Below are 20818 nucleotides of genomic sequence, written 5' to 3'. Positions count from 1 at the left end.
AACCGACAGGAAGAAGATGCTGTGATATGCAAATGATTAGCTTTACAGAGCATTCACACAAGGTTCGTGCCAGTGGCGACACCCACAACGTGCTGACACGAGGAAAGTTTCCAACCGATTTCTCATACACAAACAGCAGTTGACCGGCGTTGCCTGGCGAAACGTTGTTGTGATGCCTCGTGTAAGGAGGAGAAATGCGTACCATCACGTTTCCGACTTTGATTAAGGTCTGATTGAGGCCTATCGCGATTGCGGTTTATCGTATCGCGACATTTCTGCTCGCGTTGGTTGAGATCCAATGACTGTTAGCAGAATATGGAATCGGTGGCTTCAGGAGAGTAATACGGAACGCCGTGCTGGATCCCAATGGCCTCGTATCACTAGCAGTCAAAATGACAGGCATCTTATCCGCATGGCTGTAACGGATCGTGCAGCCACGTCTCGATCCCTGAGTCAACACGTGGGGACGTTTGCAAGACAACAACCATCTGCACTAACAGTTCGACGACCATTTCAGCAGCATAGACTATCAGCCCGGAAACCGTGACTGCTGTTACCCTTGACGCTGCAGCACACACAGGAGCGCCTGCGATGGTGTACTCAAGGTCGAACCTGGGTGCACTAACAGCAAAACGTCATTTTTTCGGATGAATCCAGGTTCTGTTTACAGCATCATGATGGTCGCATCCGTGTTTGGCGATTCCGCGGTAAACGCACATTGGAAGCGTGTATTCGTCATCGCCATACTGGCGTATCACCCGGCGTGATGGTATGGGGTGCCATTGGTTACACGTCTCGGTCACCTCTTGTTCGCAATGACGGCACTTCGAACAGTGGACGTTACATTTCAAATGTGTTACGACCCGTGGCTCTACCCTTCATTAGATCCCTGCGAAACCGTACATTTCAGCAGGATAATGCACGACCGCATGTTGCTGGATGTTTCTGGATATAGAAAATGTTCGACTGCTGCCCTGGCCATCACATTCTCCAGATCTCTCACCAACTGAAAACGTCTGTTCAATGGTGGCCGAGCAACTGGCTCGTCACGATACGCGAGACACTACTCTTGATGAACTGTGATATCGTTTTGAAGCTACATGGGCAGCTGTACCTGTACACGCCATCCAAGCTCTGTTTGACTCAATGCCCAGGCGTCTCAAGGCCGTTATTACGGGCAGAGGTGGTTGTTCTGGGTACTGATTTGTCAGGATATATGCGCCCAAATTGCGTGAAAATGTAATCACATGTCAGTTATAGTATAATATATTTGGCCAATGAATACCCGTTAATCATCTGCATTTCCTCTTGGTGTAGCAATTTTACTGGCCAGTAGCGTAATTGATGACGTAGGTTGCAAATGCTACTCTGAGATGAACAGGTTAGCACAGGAGAGGAATTTGTGGCGGGCCGCATCAAACGATTCAGAAGACTGGAAAAAAAAGATCTGGACGGATTAGAGTCGCTCATGGCGAAACTGATGTCATTACATGCACTCGATAACCTAACGCGAACGTTAGTGGATTCCTTTTCCCAGCGCAACTACGTAATAGGAACGGAGCGGACAGTGACCCACTACCGACACGATGGCCATCTGGAGACGTTACTTTGGAGAGAAAAAAAGTGTGGTTTAAACACCATGAAATTATAAAAGTACAGCTTGTTTAGGATGTCGTGGTGCACGTGCCATAATACGATCCGCCGTAGCTGTCAAGTAAATGTGTTGACATTCGTAACAAGATGGAAAGTAAGTCTAAAGCAAATGAATCTGATATTTTCTCGTCTAATTGCCCACTTCGAACTCTCGCGAGCGTGACTCACCTGATCGAAGGCGCAGCGTTCGCTGAGCACGCTGGTGACCAGTGCGACGGCGCCGTCTGGAGCGCCGCCGTCGACGTGCAGACGCCGCACTATCTCGATGGCCACCTGCTGGCCGGGAGACAGCGGCGTCGCAGACAGGGACATGGCACGCAGCGACACCTCTTTCAGGCCCGCTGCCGCGATCCAGTCCTCCCCCAACCCCCAAAGCGGCCTGTAGCAATCACCATCAACAGTTATCCAAACACCAAGCAGTAGTCTCCATACCGGGGAGCATCACGTAAGACATGCACCGCAAATACTGTGGAAATGGAAACTGCTGTTGATGTGCGGTTTTCACATAACCTATGGGTAGTCAGAGGCTCCAACTGTTAGCCAATTAACATTGTAATTATACTTCTAAAGTATATTTTTTTGGAAACATACAATTTTTAATGGGATGATGCCTATTGTCATTAACAGACTAAAAGTAGAATAAATTAGAACTTCAGTGGTGATCGTTGCGGATTCTAGTGAGAGTCATTTGCGAGATACCGTGTTTTGAAAACTTTCCATACCGAAAATTGTTTGTGACATTACTCACTCGCTCATTTTGTGAAGCTCTTTTCTCTTCTCTCTTCTCGTGAACTGATCATTCAGGTTTTCTGAAATTGTAATCATTTCTTTGGTACTATTGTAAATTATATTTGCCTATTTTCGTCCCATTCGGATAATTTCTTCGTGATGGATCTTTTCTTTCTTAGAGTGTATTTATATCACAACAAGCAGGTATAAGTCACAGTATTCAGATGTATAATTCCATATAGCTCACATAGGTACATAGGTAAATGCAATAGTTAGCTGTAATACATTTTCACCAGTTGTAGAGTAATGGAGTAGAGGATAATGGAATGTAGTCGAATTAAGTCGGGTGATGCTGAGGGAATTAGATTAGGAAATGAGACACTTAAAGTAGTAAATGAGTTTTGCTATTTGGGGAGCAAAATAGCTGATGATGGTCGAAGTAGAGAGGATATAAAATGTAGACTGGCAATGGCAAGGAAAGCGTTTCTGAAGAAGAGAAATTTGTTAACATCGAGTATAGATCTAAGTGTCAGGAATTCGTTTCTGAAAGTATTTGTATGGCGTGTAGCCATGCATGGAAGTGAAACATGGATGATGAATAGTTGGGACAAGAAGAGAATAGAAGCTTTCGAAATGCGTTGCTACAGAAGAATACTGAAGATTAGATGGGTAGATCACATAACAAATGAGGAGGTATTGAATAGAATTGAGGAGAAAAGGAGTTTGTGGCACAAATTGACTAGAAGAAGGGATCGGTTGGTAAGACATGCTCTGAGACATCAAAGGATCACATATTTAGCATTGGAGGACAGCGTGGAGGGTAAAAATCGTAGAGGGAGACCAAGAGATGAATACACTAAACAGGTTCAGAAGGATGTAGGTTGCAGTAGGTACTGGGAGATGAAGAAGCTTGCACTGGATACAGTAGCATGGAGAGCTGCATCAAACCAGTATCAGGACTGAAGACCACAACAACAACAACGCAGAGTAGTGGATAACGGTTTCTTGGTATTTACTTTATTTTATTGTTACATCTGAATAAATTCGAAACTAGTCATATCATAAAAGTAAATGTACAACTTCGTCGATAAAATAAAAGATAAATTTTAAAACTGTGTTGTTATATTTTTTGATTCTTCATCTAACGTAAGTAAACAGGTCCTGTTTATTTTAACAGATTTTCTAGCTGAAAAATACCTAACACTAGTTACTGTGCATCCACATTCACTTTAAATGTCATAAATTTGTACTTTTCTGTTTCAGGACAGCATTAAAACACGTTGTACGAAATGAAATAATAAGAATGAGAGAAAGGAACTCCTAATGTTTAAATAAACCAATTTCCCATTAGTGTAAACACTATTACCTATAAAATTGAGAAACTTATAGTATCATCATCGGCTTCTTAAGAGTTCCTAACATTCGTCTGGTTCAAATGGCTCTGAGCACTATGTGACTTAACATCTGAGGTCATCAGTCCCCTAGAACGTAGAACTACTTAAACCTAACTAACCTGACTGAAGCGCATAGAACCGCTCGGGCAACCTTCTCCTCTCACTGAGTATATTTCCGTGGAAAATTTCCGTACCACCCCACGAAAACCACCTTATTACCAGAAAATAATGTGGCAGTTTCACCTCAAAAAAATTGTGTAAGGGTATTGTCCTAACTTTTTGCTTCAATAAGAATTGCATTTGTTTTAAATTATCTTGATGTGTTATTATGATCCCTTCCTATCATAAATTATATATTATTTATTCAACAAGGTGCTCGGTGTAAGGTACAAGCATCACGCTCCAATAAATGATGTTGCTGTTGTGGTCTTCAGTCCTGAGACTGGTTTGATGCACCTTTCCATGCTAATCTATGCTGTGCAAGCTCCTTCATCTCCCAGTACCTACTGCAACCTACATCCTTCTGAATCTGCTTATTGTATTCATCTCTTGGTCTCCCTCTACGATTTTTACCCTCCACGCTGCCCTCCAATGCTAAATTTGTGATCCCTTGATGCCTCAGGACATGTCCTACCAACCGATCCCTTCTTCTAGTCAAGTTGTGCCACAAACTTCTCTTCTCCACAATCCTATTCAATACCTCCTCATTAGTTACGTGATCTACCCATCTAATCTTCAGCATTCTTCTGTAGCAACGCATTTCGAAAGCTTCTATTCTCTTCTTGTACAAACTATTTATTGTCCATGTTTCACTTCCATACATGGCTACACTCCATACAAATACTTTCAGAAATGACTTGTTGACACTTAGATCTATACTCGATGTTTCTCTTCTTCAGAAACGCTTTCCTTGCCATTGCCAGTCTACATTTTATATCCTCTCTACTTCGACCATCATCAGTTATTTTGCTCCCCAAATAGCAAAACTCCTTTACTACTTTAAGTGTCTCATTTCCTAATCTAATTCCCTCAGCATCACCCGACTTAATTCGACTACATTCCATTATCCTCGTTTTGCTTTTGTTTCCTTTACTGCTTGCTCAATATACAGATTGAATAACATCGGGGAGAGGCTACAACCCTGTCTCACTCCCTTCCCAACCACTGCTTCCCTTTCATGCCACTCAACTCTTATAACTGCCATCTGGTTTCTGTACAAATTGTGAATAGCCTTTCGCTCCCTGTATTTTACCCCCGCCACCTTTATAATTTGAAAGAGAGTATTCCAGTCAACATTGTGAAAAGCTTTCTCTAAGTCTACAAATGCTAGAAGCGTAGGTTTGCCTTTCCTTAATCTTTCTTCTAATATAAGTCGTAAGGTCAGTATTGCCTCACGTGTTCCACACTGATCTTCCCCGAGGTCAGCGCCGGCCGCGTTGGCCGTGCGGTTCTAGGCGCTTCAGTCCGGAACCGCGGGATTGCTACTGTCGCAGGTTCGAATCCTGCCTCGGGCATGAATGTGTGTGATGTCCTTAGGTTAGTTAGGTTTAAGTAGTTCTAAGTTCTAGGGGACTGATGACCTAAGATGTTAAGTCCCATAATGCTCAGAGCCATTTGAACCCGAGGTCAGCTTCTATCAGTTTTTCCATTCGTCTGTAATTAATTCGAGTTAGTATTTTGCAGCTGTGACTTATTAAACTGATAGTTCGGTAATTTTCACATCTGTCAACACCTGCTTTTTTGGGGATTGGAATTATTAAATTCTTCTTGAAGAGTGGGGGTATTTCGGCTGTCTCGTACATCTTGCTCTCCAGATGGTAGAGTTTGTCAGGACTGGCTCTCCCAAGGCCGTCGGTAGTTCTAATGGAATGTTGTCTACTCCCGGGGCCTTGTTTCGACTCGTGTCTTTCAGTGCTCTGTCAAACTATTCAAGCAGTATCGTATCTCCCATTTCATCTTCATCTACATCTCTTTCCATTTCCATAATATTGTCCTCAAGTACATCGGCCTTGTATAGACCCTCTATATACTCCTTCCACCTTTCTGCTTTCCCTTCTTTGCTTAGAACTGGGTTTCCATCTGAGCTCTTGATGTTCATACAAGTGGTTCTCTTATCTCCAAAGGTCTCTTTAATTTTCCTGTAGGCAGTATCTATCTTACCCCTAGTGAGATAAGCCTCCACATCCTTACATTTGTCCTCTAGCCATGCCTCCTTAGCAATTTTGCACTTCCTGTCGATCTCGTTTTTGAGACGTTTGTATTCCTTTTTGCCTGCTTCATTTACTGCATTTTTATATTTTCTCCTTTCATCACTTAAATTCAATATTTCTACTGTTACCGAAGGATTTCTACTAGCCCTCGTCTTTTTACTGGGTGGGGGACTATTTTACCTCCGGAATATTTTACCCAAGAGGACGCCATCATCATTTAACCATACAGTAAAGCTGCATGCCCTCGGGAAAAATTACGGCTGTAGTTTCCCCTTGCTTTCAGCCGTTCGCAGTACCACAACAGCAAGGCCGTTTTGGTTAGTGTTACAAGACCAGATCAGTCAATCATCCAGACTGTTGCCCCTACAACTACTGAAAAGGCTGCTGCCCCTCTTCAGGAACCACACGTTTGCCTGGCCTCTCAACAGATACCCCTCCGTTGTGGTTGCATCTACGGTACGGCTATCTGTATCGTTCGGGCACGCAAGCCTCCCCACCACCGGCAAGGTCCATGGTTCATGGGGAGGCAATAAATGATAAGCATGATAATTACAGTAACATAACAATTACCATTGTGTAATTGGCAACGTAACCTCAGTAACGTCATCATCATCAATACCATTCATCATCACCATCACTAACAATTTTTAGTCTTGTTAAGACTGTTCTTTCTTCAAGGAACTCAGAATTGGCCTTTTTCATTTTTTATGTGTCTTTCAGTATGAGTTAATTTTTTTTTATTTTTCTGTCAGTGTCTAACAGTCTACTCCCTAATGCATTGTAAGAACTACCATAATTGTTTAAAAGTTTATCATTGACGCTACTCTGTCTTTTTCAGGTACGGTCCTTTAACTGCGTCGCTTAAACTGGAGAATAGTTTCTTTAGTTAACGTCATTGGACATATCTAAACTCAAGCTAAACACAAAATATTTAAAAACAATGACCTGTTACACGCATTTGTCCCCTAAATAATTTTGTTCTTGTCACCCATTGGAACTGAATGCTTCTTTTTGTTTTATTAAATACAGTTCACGGACTGTAAATCATCTTATGAGTCCGATATAACTATTTCGTTTTTCGCAAAGAGAAAGACCATCTTTCATAGCTATTTATTATACATCAGAGCCAAGCATTTTTTTTCGCTTATGAACAGTGTCATCAGCATAAAAGTTGAGTAATTCAACTGATAAAGGATATCCTTTAATGACAACTTGCTTTACATTCATTTGCTTCCGTTTTTGCCCATTTGCTTCCATTACAATGTTTCTTTGCGATGAAGACTGCTACAGCATTTGTTTGAACTGGTACTGAGACATAATCTTCTGATTATAGGTTGTGTTCCATAGTATGGTACAGAAATCCTCCGCAGAAATATACTCAGTTATACAGGGTGTTTCACAATTCATGTTACACGCTTCTAGAGGAGACTTGATCTCAAGTTTTGCATAGGAACCCGTGTCCAGAAACGTCATCCAACGACGCTACACAGTGTCAAAGTTATAGGCACCGGCGCCTGTAGATGTTTGTACATACAAGATGATTCCGTCATGATGTTGCACACTTTCATGGGTGGTGGCGACGGACAAATGTATGAACTTGAGTAAGGGTCCCTGGTTCGGAAACGAACGAATAGAAAGCTACAAGAGAAAAATCATTACAATACCTCTGATAGTGGAATTCATGTAACGGTACTGTGTTTGCTGATGAGTAAACGGTGGCGGTACTAGTGGTAAGTGGGTCTGATCGTGTAATATCATGATAAATTTTGTGGAAGTCTTTTATAATAGACCTGTAAAAGCAGCATATAGCAAGATTAACATCAGAGAGGAGAACTGAGTATTTGATTTAATACAGTGACAAAGTTAATGAAAGTATTTCACAATAGCCCTGCAAAAGCAGCGTATACCAAGACTAACAGCGAAGAGGAGAACTGAATACTTGAAGTAAATACGAAAAACATAAGAAATTTCCTGGCAGATTAAAACTGTGTGCCGGACCGAGACTCGAACTCGGGACCTTGCCTTTCGCGGGCAAGTGCTCTACCAGAAGTAAAGTTGTGAGGACGGGGCGTGAGTCGTGCTTGGGCAGCTCAGTTGGTAGAGCACTTGCATGCGAAAGGCAAAGGTCCCGAGTTCGAGTCTCGGTCCGGCACACAGTTTCAATCTGCCAGGAAGTTTCATATCAGAGCACACTCCGCTGCAGAGTGCAAATCTCATTCACGAAAAACATAAATTATGAAGAGATAAAAACATCAGTCACTCACCTTTGAATGATGTAGTCCAGGGTGAGGTAGATGCCACCATACTTCCAGAGTGTCACAAGACTCAGGACCTCCTTCGCGTGCTGTACAGAATACTCTGTACCAAAGAAGCGGTACAGTGTTAAGATGGACGGATCAAGATCAGTGTCCTTGAAGAAAAAATCTGTTGGAGCGTATATCGCCTTGGCGCCCTCGGGGACGGTGAAGCCTTCTGCAGGAGGCGCACACGTGTGGAGCACGTACACGTGGTACTCCGAGTTGTGGCGTATGGCAGACTCCACAGCGCACATTTGGAGAGTACCGAGGCCGAACCACGGCACTTCCTGTAACAAAATTGAAGAAGATGATGATGATGTTTGGTTTGTGGGGCGCTCAACTGCGCAGTCTTCAGCGCCCGCACGAAGTCCCAATTTTTGCACAGTCCATTTTCTTTTCACAATTCAATCTAGTCACTCTCACAAATGACGATGATGATGAAATGATGAGGACAACACAAATACCCAGTCCCTGAACAGAGAAAATCCCCAACCTGGCCGGGAATCGACCCCGGGAGCCCGTGATCCAGAGGCAGCAACGCTAGCCCCTAGACCACGAGCTGTAGACAAAATTGAAGATGTCTAAATCATTGACTGCGAGATAGAAAATAAAAAAACAACAGAAGAAGGGCGACTGGAACTGACGGGATGCATAGAATGTTCGAAAGAACTTGCTCCTTTTCCAGCAGCAGTCTACAGAAGGTCGCTGCAGAAACTAGGCTTTGCAAGTGATTGGAGAAATGCACAGGTTGTTCGCTTTTTTTTTGTGAGCTTCGTCGAACGTACAAAGGCATACAACTATACAACTACTAGCACAGAAACCCGGCGTTACCCAGGTATTTATTTATAGGTGTGTGTCCACGCAATATCCGAACTTGTCCTTAATGTTTACGACGTCAGATCTCCCAAGATAGTTGTCGTACAATTATATAATTTTGTAGGTACTCTCAGTGGGATATGTGGATACTGTGTGCGAAATTTACTGCGTACAGAGTTAGCAGTCATGCACGATGTGGCAGTTTTTCACGCATTTCATTGTTTACGACGTCGTACCTTGTGAACTACACTCATGCTCATATACACTCCTGGAAATTGAAATAAGAACACCGTGAATTCATTGTCCCAGGAAGGGGAAACTTTATTGACACATTCCTGGGGTCAGATACATCACATGATCACACTGACAGAACCACAGGCACATAGACACAGGCAAAAGAGCATCCACAATGTCGGCACTAGTACAGTGTATATCCACCTTTCGCAGCAATGCAGGCTGCTATTCTCCCATGGAGACGATCGTAGAGATGCTGGATGTAGTCCTGTGGAACGGCTTGCCATGCCATTTCCACCTGGCGCCTCAGTTGGACCAGCGTTCGTCCTGGACGTGCAGACCGCGTGAGACGACGCTTCATCCAGTCCAAAACATGCTCAATGGGGGACAGATCCGGAGATCTTGCTGGCCAGGGTAGTTGACTTACACCTTATAGAGCACGTTGGGTGGCACGGGATACATGCGGACGTGCATTGTCCTGTTGGAACAGCAAGTTCCCTTGCCGGTCTAGTAATGGTAGAACGATGGGTTCTATGACGGTTTGGATGTACCGTGCACTATTCAGTGTCCCCTCGACGATCACCAGAGGTATACGGCCAGTGTAGGAGGTCGCTCCCCACACCATGATGCCGGGTGTTGGCCCTGTGTGCCTCGGTCGTATGCAGTCCTGATTGTGGCGCTCACCTGCACGGCGCCAAACACGCATACGACCATCATTGGCACCAAGGCAGAAGCGACTCTCATCGCTGAAGACGACACGTCTCCATTTGTCCCTCCATTCACGCCTGTCGCGACACCACTGGAGGCGGGCTGCACGATGTTGGGGCGTGAGCGGAAGACGGCCTAACGGTGTGCGGGACCGTAGCCCAGCTTCATGGAGACGGTTGCGAATGGTCCTCACCGATACCCCAGGAGCAAAAGTGTCCCTAATTTGCCGGGAAGTGGCGGTGCGGTCCCCTACGGCACTGCGTAGGATCCTACGGTCTTGGCGTGCATCCGTGCGTCGCTGCGGTCCGGTCCCAGGTCGACGGGCACGTGCACCTTCCGCCGACCACTGGAGACAACATCGATATACTGTGGAGACCGCACGCCCCACGTGTTGAGAAATTCGGCGGTACGTCCACCCGGCCTCCCGCATGGCCACTATACACCCTCGCTCAAAGTCCGTCAACTGCACATACGGTTCACGCGGCATGCTACCAGTGTTAAAGACTGCGATGTAGCTCCGTATGCCACGGCAAACTGGCTGACACTGACGGCGGCGGTGCACAAATGCTGCGCAGATAGCGCCATTCGACGGCCAACACCGCGGTTCCTGGTGTGTCCGCTATGCCGTGCGTGTGATCATTGCTTGTACAGCCCTCTCGCAGTGTCCGGAGCAAGTATGGTGGGTCTGACACACCGGTGTCAAAGTGTTCTTTTTTGCATTTCCAGGAGTGTATTAAGGATAATTCTGATACATGGTGAAACAACGCTCTGGTCGGCGGTTTGCGGGTTTAAATCACCTCGGGGTATGACCATGCGGTGCTGTTGACTTGCGGTCGTCGCACGGTGGCGCCTGCAGCAGTCCACACACGCAGAGGTGTGTTGGTGCATGTCAGAGAACGGTGCAGCGAGTAAGTGCGCAGAAGTTATTAGACGTGCTAACGGTGACTGTGTGTTGAAAATGGCTCAAAGAACGCATATTTATGACGTTATGGGGGATATATTACTAGGGCGACTGTAGGCTGGTCAAACACAGCAGGTCGTAGCACGCGCCCTCCGTGTGCCACAAAGTGTGATTTCAAGATATGGCAACGATTCCAGCAGACAGGAAACGTGTCCAGGCGCTACAGTACGGGACGTCCACAGTGTACAACACCACAAAAAGACCGATATCTCAGCATCAGTGTCCGCAGACGGCCACAGAGTACTGCAGGTAGCCTTGCTCGCGACCTTACCGCAGCCAGTGGAACAGTTGTCTCCACACACACAGTCTACAGAGGACTCAACAAACATGGTTTATTCGCCCGGAGAACTGCAAGGTGCATTCCACTGACCCCTGGTCACAGGAGAGGCTGTAATGCCTGGTGTCAAGACCACAGTCGTGGTAATTGGAGCAGTGGTCCCAGGTTATGTTCACGGATGAGTCCAGGTATAGTCCGGGTTTTCATATAGCGTGAACCAGGAACTAGATACCAGCCCCTTAATGTCCTTGAAAGGGAGGTCATGGTTTGATGGTGTAGGGTGGGATTATGATTGGTGCACGTACTCTCCTGCACGTCTTTGACAGAGGAACTGTAACAAGTCATGTGTATGGGGACGTCATTTTACACCAGTATGTCCGCCTCTTCAGTGATGCAGTGGGTCCCACCTTCCTCTTGATGGATGATAACGCACGGCCCCAACGAGCTGCCATCTTGGAGGAGTACCTTTAAACAGAATATATCAGATGAATGGAGTTGCCTGCCTGTTCTCCAGACCTAAACCCCATCGAGGACGCCTGGGATGCTCTCGGTGGACTTATCGCTGCACATCTTCAAACCCCTAGGACAATTCAGGAGCTCCGACAGGCACTGTTGCAAGAATGGGAGGCTATACCCCAGCACCTGCTCGACCACCTGATCCAGAGTATGTCAATCCGTCGTGCGGCCTGTGTAGGTGTGCATGGCGATCATATCCCGTAATGATGTCGGGGAACATGCGCAGGAAACAGTGGAGTTTTGTAGCACTTCTGTTTCAAGACGGTTTTCTCAACTTATCACCAATACCGTGGACTTACAGATCTGTCTCGTGTGTGTTCCCTGTGTGCCTATACTATTAGCGCCAGTATGGTGTAGTGCCATATTGTGTGGCAGCACAGTCTACAATTATCCTTCATTTATGAGCATGAGTGTATGTGTCACACAATGATATAATTTTGCTCTTACATTCAGTGGTGTATGAGCATACTGCCTACAAAACGTGGTGCGAATACAGCTAGTAGCAAGGAAGTACTAAATTACAACGTCATACCTTATACAGTACTCTTACTACATGAACATCGGCAAAATGGTAAGCGATATACTTTTTTTTTTCCTTCCATCATTTCGTAGGGGTTGTCAGGGTGAAAAACTTTAGTAAATCCGTGAAATTACACTGCCGGAAAAAATTTGTACACCCTTGGAGAGGTTTCCAATTCACTGAAGATTTAATGGTGGAATAGTGCATATGAAGTACATGAAATTATTACATTTACAGATCAATAGCACCAGCGGTTATGAGGTACCAGCCAAAGACCCACGCTGCAGCGCCCGTTTTAATACGTGGGGTAGCCTCCATGGGCAGCAATTCAGGCGCTGACTCTGACATCCAGTGGACAGTACAGATGGCGAATGCTGTGCCATACCTGCTCGACCTGTTCACATTGTTGTGTAATATTTGTTGACTGATGATTCGGACGAGACATTTCTAGTTCCGTCGTAAGCCACACGTGCTCGATTAGAGGCAAGTCTAGAGATCGTGCGGGCCAGGGAAGTTGCTACACGTTTTGCAGAGCAGGTTGAGTTTCACGGATAGTGTGTGGGCGAGCATTATCTGGCTGGAACAACACATCACCTTCTTTGTCCAAGAACGGCGAAAGGACGTGCCTCACAACATTCTCCACATACCGAGCGCTGGTTAGAGTGCTATCCATAAACATCAAAGGTGCACGTGAGTAGTGGCTTGTTGCATCCCGGACCACACGTCCGAGGGTGGAACCAGTGGGTCTTCGATGAATGCTTTCTGCGAGACAGCGCTCAACAGGTCTACGTCGTACGCGTGAACGACCATCACTTGCGAGCAGGCAGAAACTGCTTTCAGCGCTCAAGATTACGGTGCGCCACTCCATGTTCCAACTGATCCTCGAACGGCACCAGTCTGGGCGTGCATGTCGATGCTGTGGCGTGAGTAGAGGGCGGACTAGAGATGTGCATTCCCATAGTCCCTCAGCTAGTAATAAAAAAAATTGATGTCTATGAATTCCCAAGTGACCAACTACTAAGGTCATCGGTCCCTAGACTTACACACTACGTAAACTAACTTTTAAACTAACTTATGCTAAGAACAAAACACACACCCATTCCCGATAGAGGACTCGAACCTCCGGAGGGAGGGGCCACACAAGCCGTCACATGGCGCCTCTAACCACGCGGGAACTCCGCTCGGCGGCTAATAATCAGTTCGCAACGGTTCGTGTTGACGTCTCTGGGCTCACAAGCCATCTTGTCTCTGCTGTCCGATCTGCCACTGCTGCCTTAAAATACGACGATTCTGGCGGGCGTCTATGCTGCGTGGACGTCCGTAGCCTGTGAGAATGTTCACACGTGACGACTGATACCAGCATCTTTGCACAACTGACTTCCAGCATGTGTGAAGTTCTCGAAAAGCACATCCCGCCACTCGGAAGGCCACAATTTGGCCCCTTTCATACTCGCTCAGTTGGCTGTATAGTCACGAGTGCGTCTCCGTGGTATGGTTGCCTGCTTGCCTCACGCATTTTCACCACACTCAGTCCCATGGCTTTGAGCATTCCGTATTGAAGGGTAGACACAGAAGTGTTCTGGTAGCTATGCCTCTACGCTGTCAATTGGCGGACGACGCTGAAACTGTTGTCAGTACATCTACTATCCCCCAGGGGGTATATGCCCTCATCAGGTCAAAATCGGCGCCCTCTGTCCAGGTGCATTATTTTTTTTTCTAGCAGTGTATGAGTAAAGTTTGTTGCAAGTCACTAAGTGCTGCCGGCCAGGGTGGCAGAGAGGTTCTAGGCACTTCAGTCTGAAACCGCGCGACAGCTACGGTCGCAGGTTCTAATCCTGCCTCGGGCATGGATGTGTGTGATGTCCTTAGGTTAGTTAGGTTTAAGTAGGTCTACGTTCTAGGCGACTGATGACCTCAGAAGTTAAGTCGAATAGTGCTCAGACCCATTTGAACCATTTTTTGAACAAACAACAAATGTTTGAAACTTATCTCACCCCGTCAGTTCACGAATCCAGAAGCTGCATGGGGCTGTATACAAGTGGTGCTGTTGTACAACGTGATGTTGCTAAATGCTCACAATCTGCGGGAAACGATTCCTGAGATAATAAGGCACAATAAAGGTCATATAGCCATATTGTCTTGCTTCCCAGTGACGAAAGTGTTGCTGGTTCGTCGCAAGGCCCCCACGGTGCTGGAATTACTTTTATCCATCCTAGTTACAGACGAGGCTACCTTTACGGGGGAATGGTACAGTTGACCTTCACAATACCCCGGTGGGGGTTCGAGGAATCCCCATGGTAAGGCGGCAGCGAACTGTCAGCCCCGGTTCAACCGGTTGTGGCCGCGGATTACTTGCGGCCGGTAATTAGGAGTGGCTGAATTTTAAATGGCATGAATAGCGACAGTTATGTAGAATGTTGCATGCAGTCATCTAACTACATGCTGGCGGGCCACGTGCCTTGGGCTAACACTGGTCTCATATTCTACAGTGCTCAGCACCTGTTCTACACTTACATTATACTCCGCGAGCCAACTAACGGTGAGTGGTGGAGGGTGCTAGTAGTACCACTAACTGATCCAACCATTCCCTGTTCCACTCGCAAATGGCGCGTGGGATGAATGATTGTCTGTAAGCCTCTGTATTAACTCTAATTTCTGAAATTCTAGCTTCGCGGTCGTTTTGCGAGATATATGTAATAGGTAATGGGCAAATTACTCTCTCGAAATTTCAATAGTAAGCCTCTCCGTGATGCACAACGCCTCTCTTTTAACGTCTGCCGTCGGTGCCATCGTAGGAGGCTCAGACAAAGAATGATGTCTCCTATTTATTTCTCCTTAAACAAGATTAATTTGACGACATTACCCAAAGCTTGGGCTCAAGTGCACTGCAGTAGTAACTTTTTGCTATATGCTAGATGCCATAACTGCAGTCGCTTGAAAAATGGCCGACACCGGTTTTCGTATCAGACAGAGGTAGTGCATTCATGAATGATTGAAAAATGGATACAATGATGCAACAGTGACTGTCAGCACTGTTAGGCGATGGGATCGTTGCCTTAACGAAGCTGAAGGGCAAACGGCTTTGGCTGACAAAACGCAGAGCGACATGCCGGTGATTGTAGTTACTCCACACAACATTCGGCGAGTCGATGACCTCATTCGTGGTGACCGCCGGGTGACAGCAGATCTTTTGCGTTGCATTACCCCCCTCAGCAAAAACAGTGTGATGACGATTATTCAGCTGCGATACTCAAAGGTCTGTGTAGCTTGGGTATCAAGAATGTTAAGTGACAAGAATAAAGATACAAGAAAAAGAATTGCTCACCAAAAAATGTGGCTGGAGACATGGGTTCATTATATTGAAATAGAATCAAGGAGGTAGCCAATGGAATAGCATCATCGCAACTCCCCGGAGAACAAAAAGTTCAGACCTCCGATAGGCAGGGAAAGGTACGACTATAGTATTCTAGTATGCAAAGTGAGTCATGGTGGTTGGTTTTTAGGAGCAGAGATGCACAGTAAATTCTGAGGTATTGTCAAAAGCCACAAACACACATTCATACGCGACGCTAAATCAAGCTCATCATGGGATTCTCTTTGAAGAGGAGGAGACTATGAGAATGTCCGTGCGTCAGCGGCTTCAGAAGTACGACCGTGCCTTTCACCGTACTGGAATACGTGCCTCTGTAAAAGATAAACCGCAACTGTTGGAATGGACGGACATTATATTCAAAAGTCATAAATTGGTCGTCATAGTTGTGGTTTCCATCCTATGCATTTCCATTTGAAATTCTTGAAAACATAAAAAAATTTTAAAGGTAAAGAGAAGGCGTTACTTTTTGACTGATCGTTGTACACGTAATGCACCACTACATAACATACGTCATGAGCAACCGCTGTACACATTACACCTCAGAAAGGACGAAAGGAAGTTTAGGGTTTAACATCCCGTCAATGACTACGGCACTCGAGACAGAGTACAAGTTCGGCTTGGAGAAGAATGCGGCAGAATATCCACCGTTTCCTTTTCAAAGGAACCGTTGCGGAATTTGCCTTAAGTGATGTGGAGAAGCTACTGGGAACCCACAAATGAGGTGTAGCAGACGTTAACTTGGCAACAGCAGGAAGAGGACTGGACAATGCGATGCCACCACGCAATTCAGCGCTGCCTCTGTGATGGCAGCACAAGAATATGAATGATTATTAATTCATGTGATAATATCTAGTGACGATTTTATGTAATTTTGACATTGATTTCTGCATTAAAATTTTTAAAATAATTACGAAATAGTATGTTATGTAATTTGAATAAACACAAAACGCATTACTCATACAAATAGCAAGCCTTTCTCTGCTTTTCCCTCCACTCCAGCTTTTTGTATATGACTACTGAATAACATTCTGCGTTCTCGTAATTATGTAATATTATTAACTAACGCCTTGACTTCGTGCTACCATCACTTTCATTGACATGTGGAAGTTGCTTAGCTCCTCATCTGAGAAGTTATTTTCTTTTAAATGGATACTTATGATTGAGTTTGTCACTAGTGTATCATTCAGCTTGGTAACCTAGTGTACGTAAATACCCTCTTTACTTTTTTCTAAAAAGGAGTTGAACATTGATTCTTTGTAATCGAAATCGATAATATCTGGGTAAACTTTGCGATCCGAGAACTGACACAGTGGTAGTATTCTTCACGACATAAAAATGACGAACTTTAGACAAAATCTGAAAAGGGGACCATCAGATATGTTAATCACGGATTTCGATAAGTCTATCTACACTCCTGGAAATGGAAAAAAGAACACATTGACACCGGTGTGTCAGACCCACCATACTTGCTCCGGACACTGCGAGAGGGCTGTACAAGCAATGATCACACGCACGGCACAGCGGACACACCAGGAACCGCGGTGTTGGCCGTCGAATGGCGCTAGCTGCGCAGCATTTGTGCACCGCCGCCGTCAGTGTCAGCCAGTTTGCCGTGGCATACGGAGCTCCATCGCAGTCTTTAACACTGGTAGCACGCCGCGACAGCGTGGACGTGAACCGCATGTGCAGTTGACGGACTTTGAGCGAGGGCGTATAGTGGCCATGCGGGAGGCCGGGTGGACGTACCGCCGAATTTCTCAACACGTGGGGCGTGAGGTCTCCACAGTACATCGATGTTGTCGCCAGTGGTCGGCGGAAGGTGCACGTGCCCGTCGACCTGGGACCGGACCGCAGCGACGCACGGATGCACGCCAAGACCGTAGGATCCTACGCAGTGCCGTAGGGGACCGCACCGCCACTTCCCAGCAAATTAGGGACACTGTTGCTCGTGGGGTATCGGCGAGGACCATTCGCAACCGTCTCCATGAAGCTGGGCTACGGTCCCGCACACCGTTAGGCCGTCTTCCGCTCACGCCGCAACATCGTGCAGCCCGCCTCCAGTGGTGTCGCGACAGGCGTGAATGGAGGGACGAATGGAGACGTGTCGTCTTCAGCGATGAGAGTCTCTTCTGCCTTGGTGCCAATGATGGTCGTATGCGTGTTTGGCGCCGTGCAGGTGAGCGCCACAATCAGGACTGCATACGACCGAGGCACACAGGGCCAACACCCGGCATCATGGTGTGGGGAGCGACCTCCTACACTGGCCGTACACCTCTGGTGATCGTCGAGGGGACACTGAATAGTACACGGTACATCCAAACCGTCATAGAACCCATCGTTCTACCATTCCTAGACCGGCAAGAGAACTTGCTGTTCCAACAGGACAATGAACGTGCGCATGTATCCCATGCCACCCAACGTGCTCTAGAAGGTGTAAGTCAACTACCCTGGCCAGCAAGATCTCCGGATCTGTTCCCCATTGAGCATGTTTGGGACTGGATGAAGCGTCGTCTCACGCGGTCTACACGTCCAGCACGAACGCTGGTCCAACTGAGGCGCCAGGTGGAAATGGCATGGCAAGCCGTTCCACAGGACTACATCCAGCATCTCTACGATCGTCTCCATGGGAGAATAGCAGCCTGCATTGCTGCGAAAGGTGGATATACACTGTACTAGTGCCGACATTGTGCATGTTCTGTTGCCTGTGTCTATGTGCCTGTGGTTCTGTCAGTGTGATCATGTGATGTATCTGACCCCAGGAATGTGTCAATAAAGTTTCCCCTTCCTGGGTCAATGAATTCACGGTGTTCTTATTTCAATTTCCAGGAGTGTAGTACAGGAATCTGTCCTGAATATCTAGGTAGTGGCTTTTAATCCAACGGCCTCTAGTTTCCGAGGAAATCGATGCTGAAGATTTACGCGTACTTCCTACATCCATAACGTCAGTTACGTTTCGACCAAGGGAGCGTAGCGCAGGGGCTATGATTGACGGCTACCACACTGGCAGTACGTATTTAAATCCTACCCAACAGTTTTTTTTAAGTTCCATTGTACAGAATATCATTAAATAGTATGTCATACAAAATTATTCAAAAGTAGTCGTTTCCGGCATAGTAATTCCATCAATAAATCAATCATTACAGCAAACGTCCTTAGGGGTGTATTCCGTTGGTTATAGAATAGAATCGTCTTACTCACTTTTGCTTGAATCGCTTGCTGTGCAGAAATCCGGATGGTATTTGTTGCAGAATCAACCGAAGCACAAATTCATAGAGCACCACGCACATGTAATGGACTGTCCTGCAGGCATATGGATTTTTCAGAAGCGATACTGGACACACACAGTTCATTTAAATCAAAAATATTGTTCTTTCTTCCATCAACTCTGATGGAAACCACACATATTTGAACATTGCTATGAGGGCAGGTGCACTAAACTCATGCGGAATTAAGGAAAGTATTTTTATGGAATCTTCCCTCGAAGTGTTTTATCCTTTAGACTTAAGCAAGTTCGAGCTTTTCGAATTTGTTCGTCAAAATTTTGACGTGTGCGTTAAACAGACATCAAAGGCCTAACAAAGTGCAAGGACATACTTCTCTTTCGTCTATAAAGGTTTGATGGTAAAGTGTCTGATTAGTCCGTCCTCCCCACAAATCAAGAAATTTTTCTTGTCCTACTGTAGCAAATTATTACGAGTTGTCACTGAAAGCGTGGCTTGCGTGGAGGCGGGAGGAGAACATATTTTGTTTCTCACGCTAGCACAGCTGACGCTGGCTGCTGGCCCGAGTGAGCGATGTACTTAATTAACACTGCGTGCAACACGTAACACACACTCTCCGTGAATCTGAAGAAGTACTATTAAATATTAAACGACTATTTTCATATTTAGTGCACCAAATCCTATGGATAGCACAACCACTTCTAAAATTTCAAACCAGTAACTTCAGCACTCTTGGAGATATAAATTTTTACCTAAAACACTTAATAATCGTCCTAGCATTGTGGAACAAACAAGAAGATAAGTTTATATAATTTAATTTCTGGAATTTTCATTACCACAGGTTTCTGGCGTAATAAAAAGCGTTTTGGAAAATTAATGTTTCATCGTATGTTGGTTGTGTGAGTGTTTTGGAGAGACTGAGAAAGTTAAGGGAGGATACACGTTAAGTGATAAAACGATATTTTATTAAAATCATGAAAACGTAAGCGTGATAAAGTAGTAGTGCAACAGGGGAATTTGTGATTTCTGTCCGAGTGAGCTTGATTTTGTAAAAGGCAGCCAGAAAGAGCGTTGAGTATTAAATTTATTAGTAATTTATTTTGTGGAAAGATATTGTATTTTATTTTTATCAAATTTTCCTTAGTTTGGGACTTACGAGATTTTTAGTCTATATTACTTGTGGTAATCTGATTGACTGGCATTAGAAATACTGCGAGTACACAAGTGCTCGAGATGATCTGATTGGCTGCTTAACAAACCAGCTAATAGGAATTTAGCATTTCCTGTGCGTTTGAATAGGGCTTTGTGCCTCATATCTATGAGTCGAGATAGTCGCTCGTAATCCATCTTCTGGTAAACACTTATGTTAAATCGCACTGATTAAATTTGTACCAAAATGAAGAAATTTTCGCGTTTGATCAGTACTCTTGACGTTGACAAAAAGCCACTATAGTTTTGTGAATTTTTGAAATTTTGAGCCTTGTGAGCGGTTTATTTAAGGAGATTTTCACGCGTGAACATTTTATGTCGTCCATAAACTCCGCGTGGCATGTTTCACGCAGATAACGAGACTTTAATACGCGCACTTCTTTACAGGAAACCTACTAAGCGACTGAATGTGTCATCTCGCACGTAGTCATACGTCAGCAACTGTTTAGGACGTTTAAAATGTCGGGTCAGACTAAATATCTTCTAGCTGCTTTTCGGTGTGAACTTGTAACAGAGACCGTCAGTTACCTTACACGACTGATGTCAGGGTATTAAATACGGACTTGATAGACATTTTCATTGTTTTAAAGGCAATAAACCAACTACAAGGAAATGTCTGACTTTTTTTTCAAACGACTCTTGCAAGAATCCCGAACGCTCGATAGTCTAACTTCCAGCTATTACCGATGGAATGGAGTTA

General features: G+C 45.3%; 1 protein-coding gene across 1 annotated transcript in view; it reads right to left on the bottom strand.

Annotated features, from left to right (window-relative positions):
• LOC126336712 (uncharacterized) overlaps nucleotides 1–20818 on the bottom strand; it is a 137372-nt gene that overhangs the window by 13602 nt on the left and 102952 nt on the right. The window contains exons 3-4 of the mRNA XM_050000686.1: nucleotides 8251–8570; nucleotides 1822–2032 (exon numbers count right to left, since the gene is read on the bottom strand). Coding sequence (XP_049856643.1) covers nucleotides 1822–2032; nucleotides 8251–8570 — 531 coding nt within the window. The remainder of the gene's footprint in view (nucleotides 1–1821; nucleotides 2033–8250; nucleotides 8571–20818) is intronic.

This window comes from Schistocerca gregaria, chromosome 2, assembly GCF_023897955.1.
Source record: "Schistocerca gregaria isolate iqSchGreg1 chromosome 2, iqSchGreg1.2, whole genome shotgun sequence".
NCBI lineage: Eukaryota > Metazoa > Arthropoda > Insecta > Orthoptera > Acrididae > Schistocerca > Schistocerca gregaria.
The sequence above is the reverse complement of the archived record's forward strand: the minus strand, read 5'-3'. Positions and strand labels throughout refer to the sequence as shown.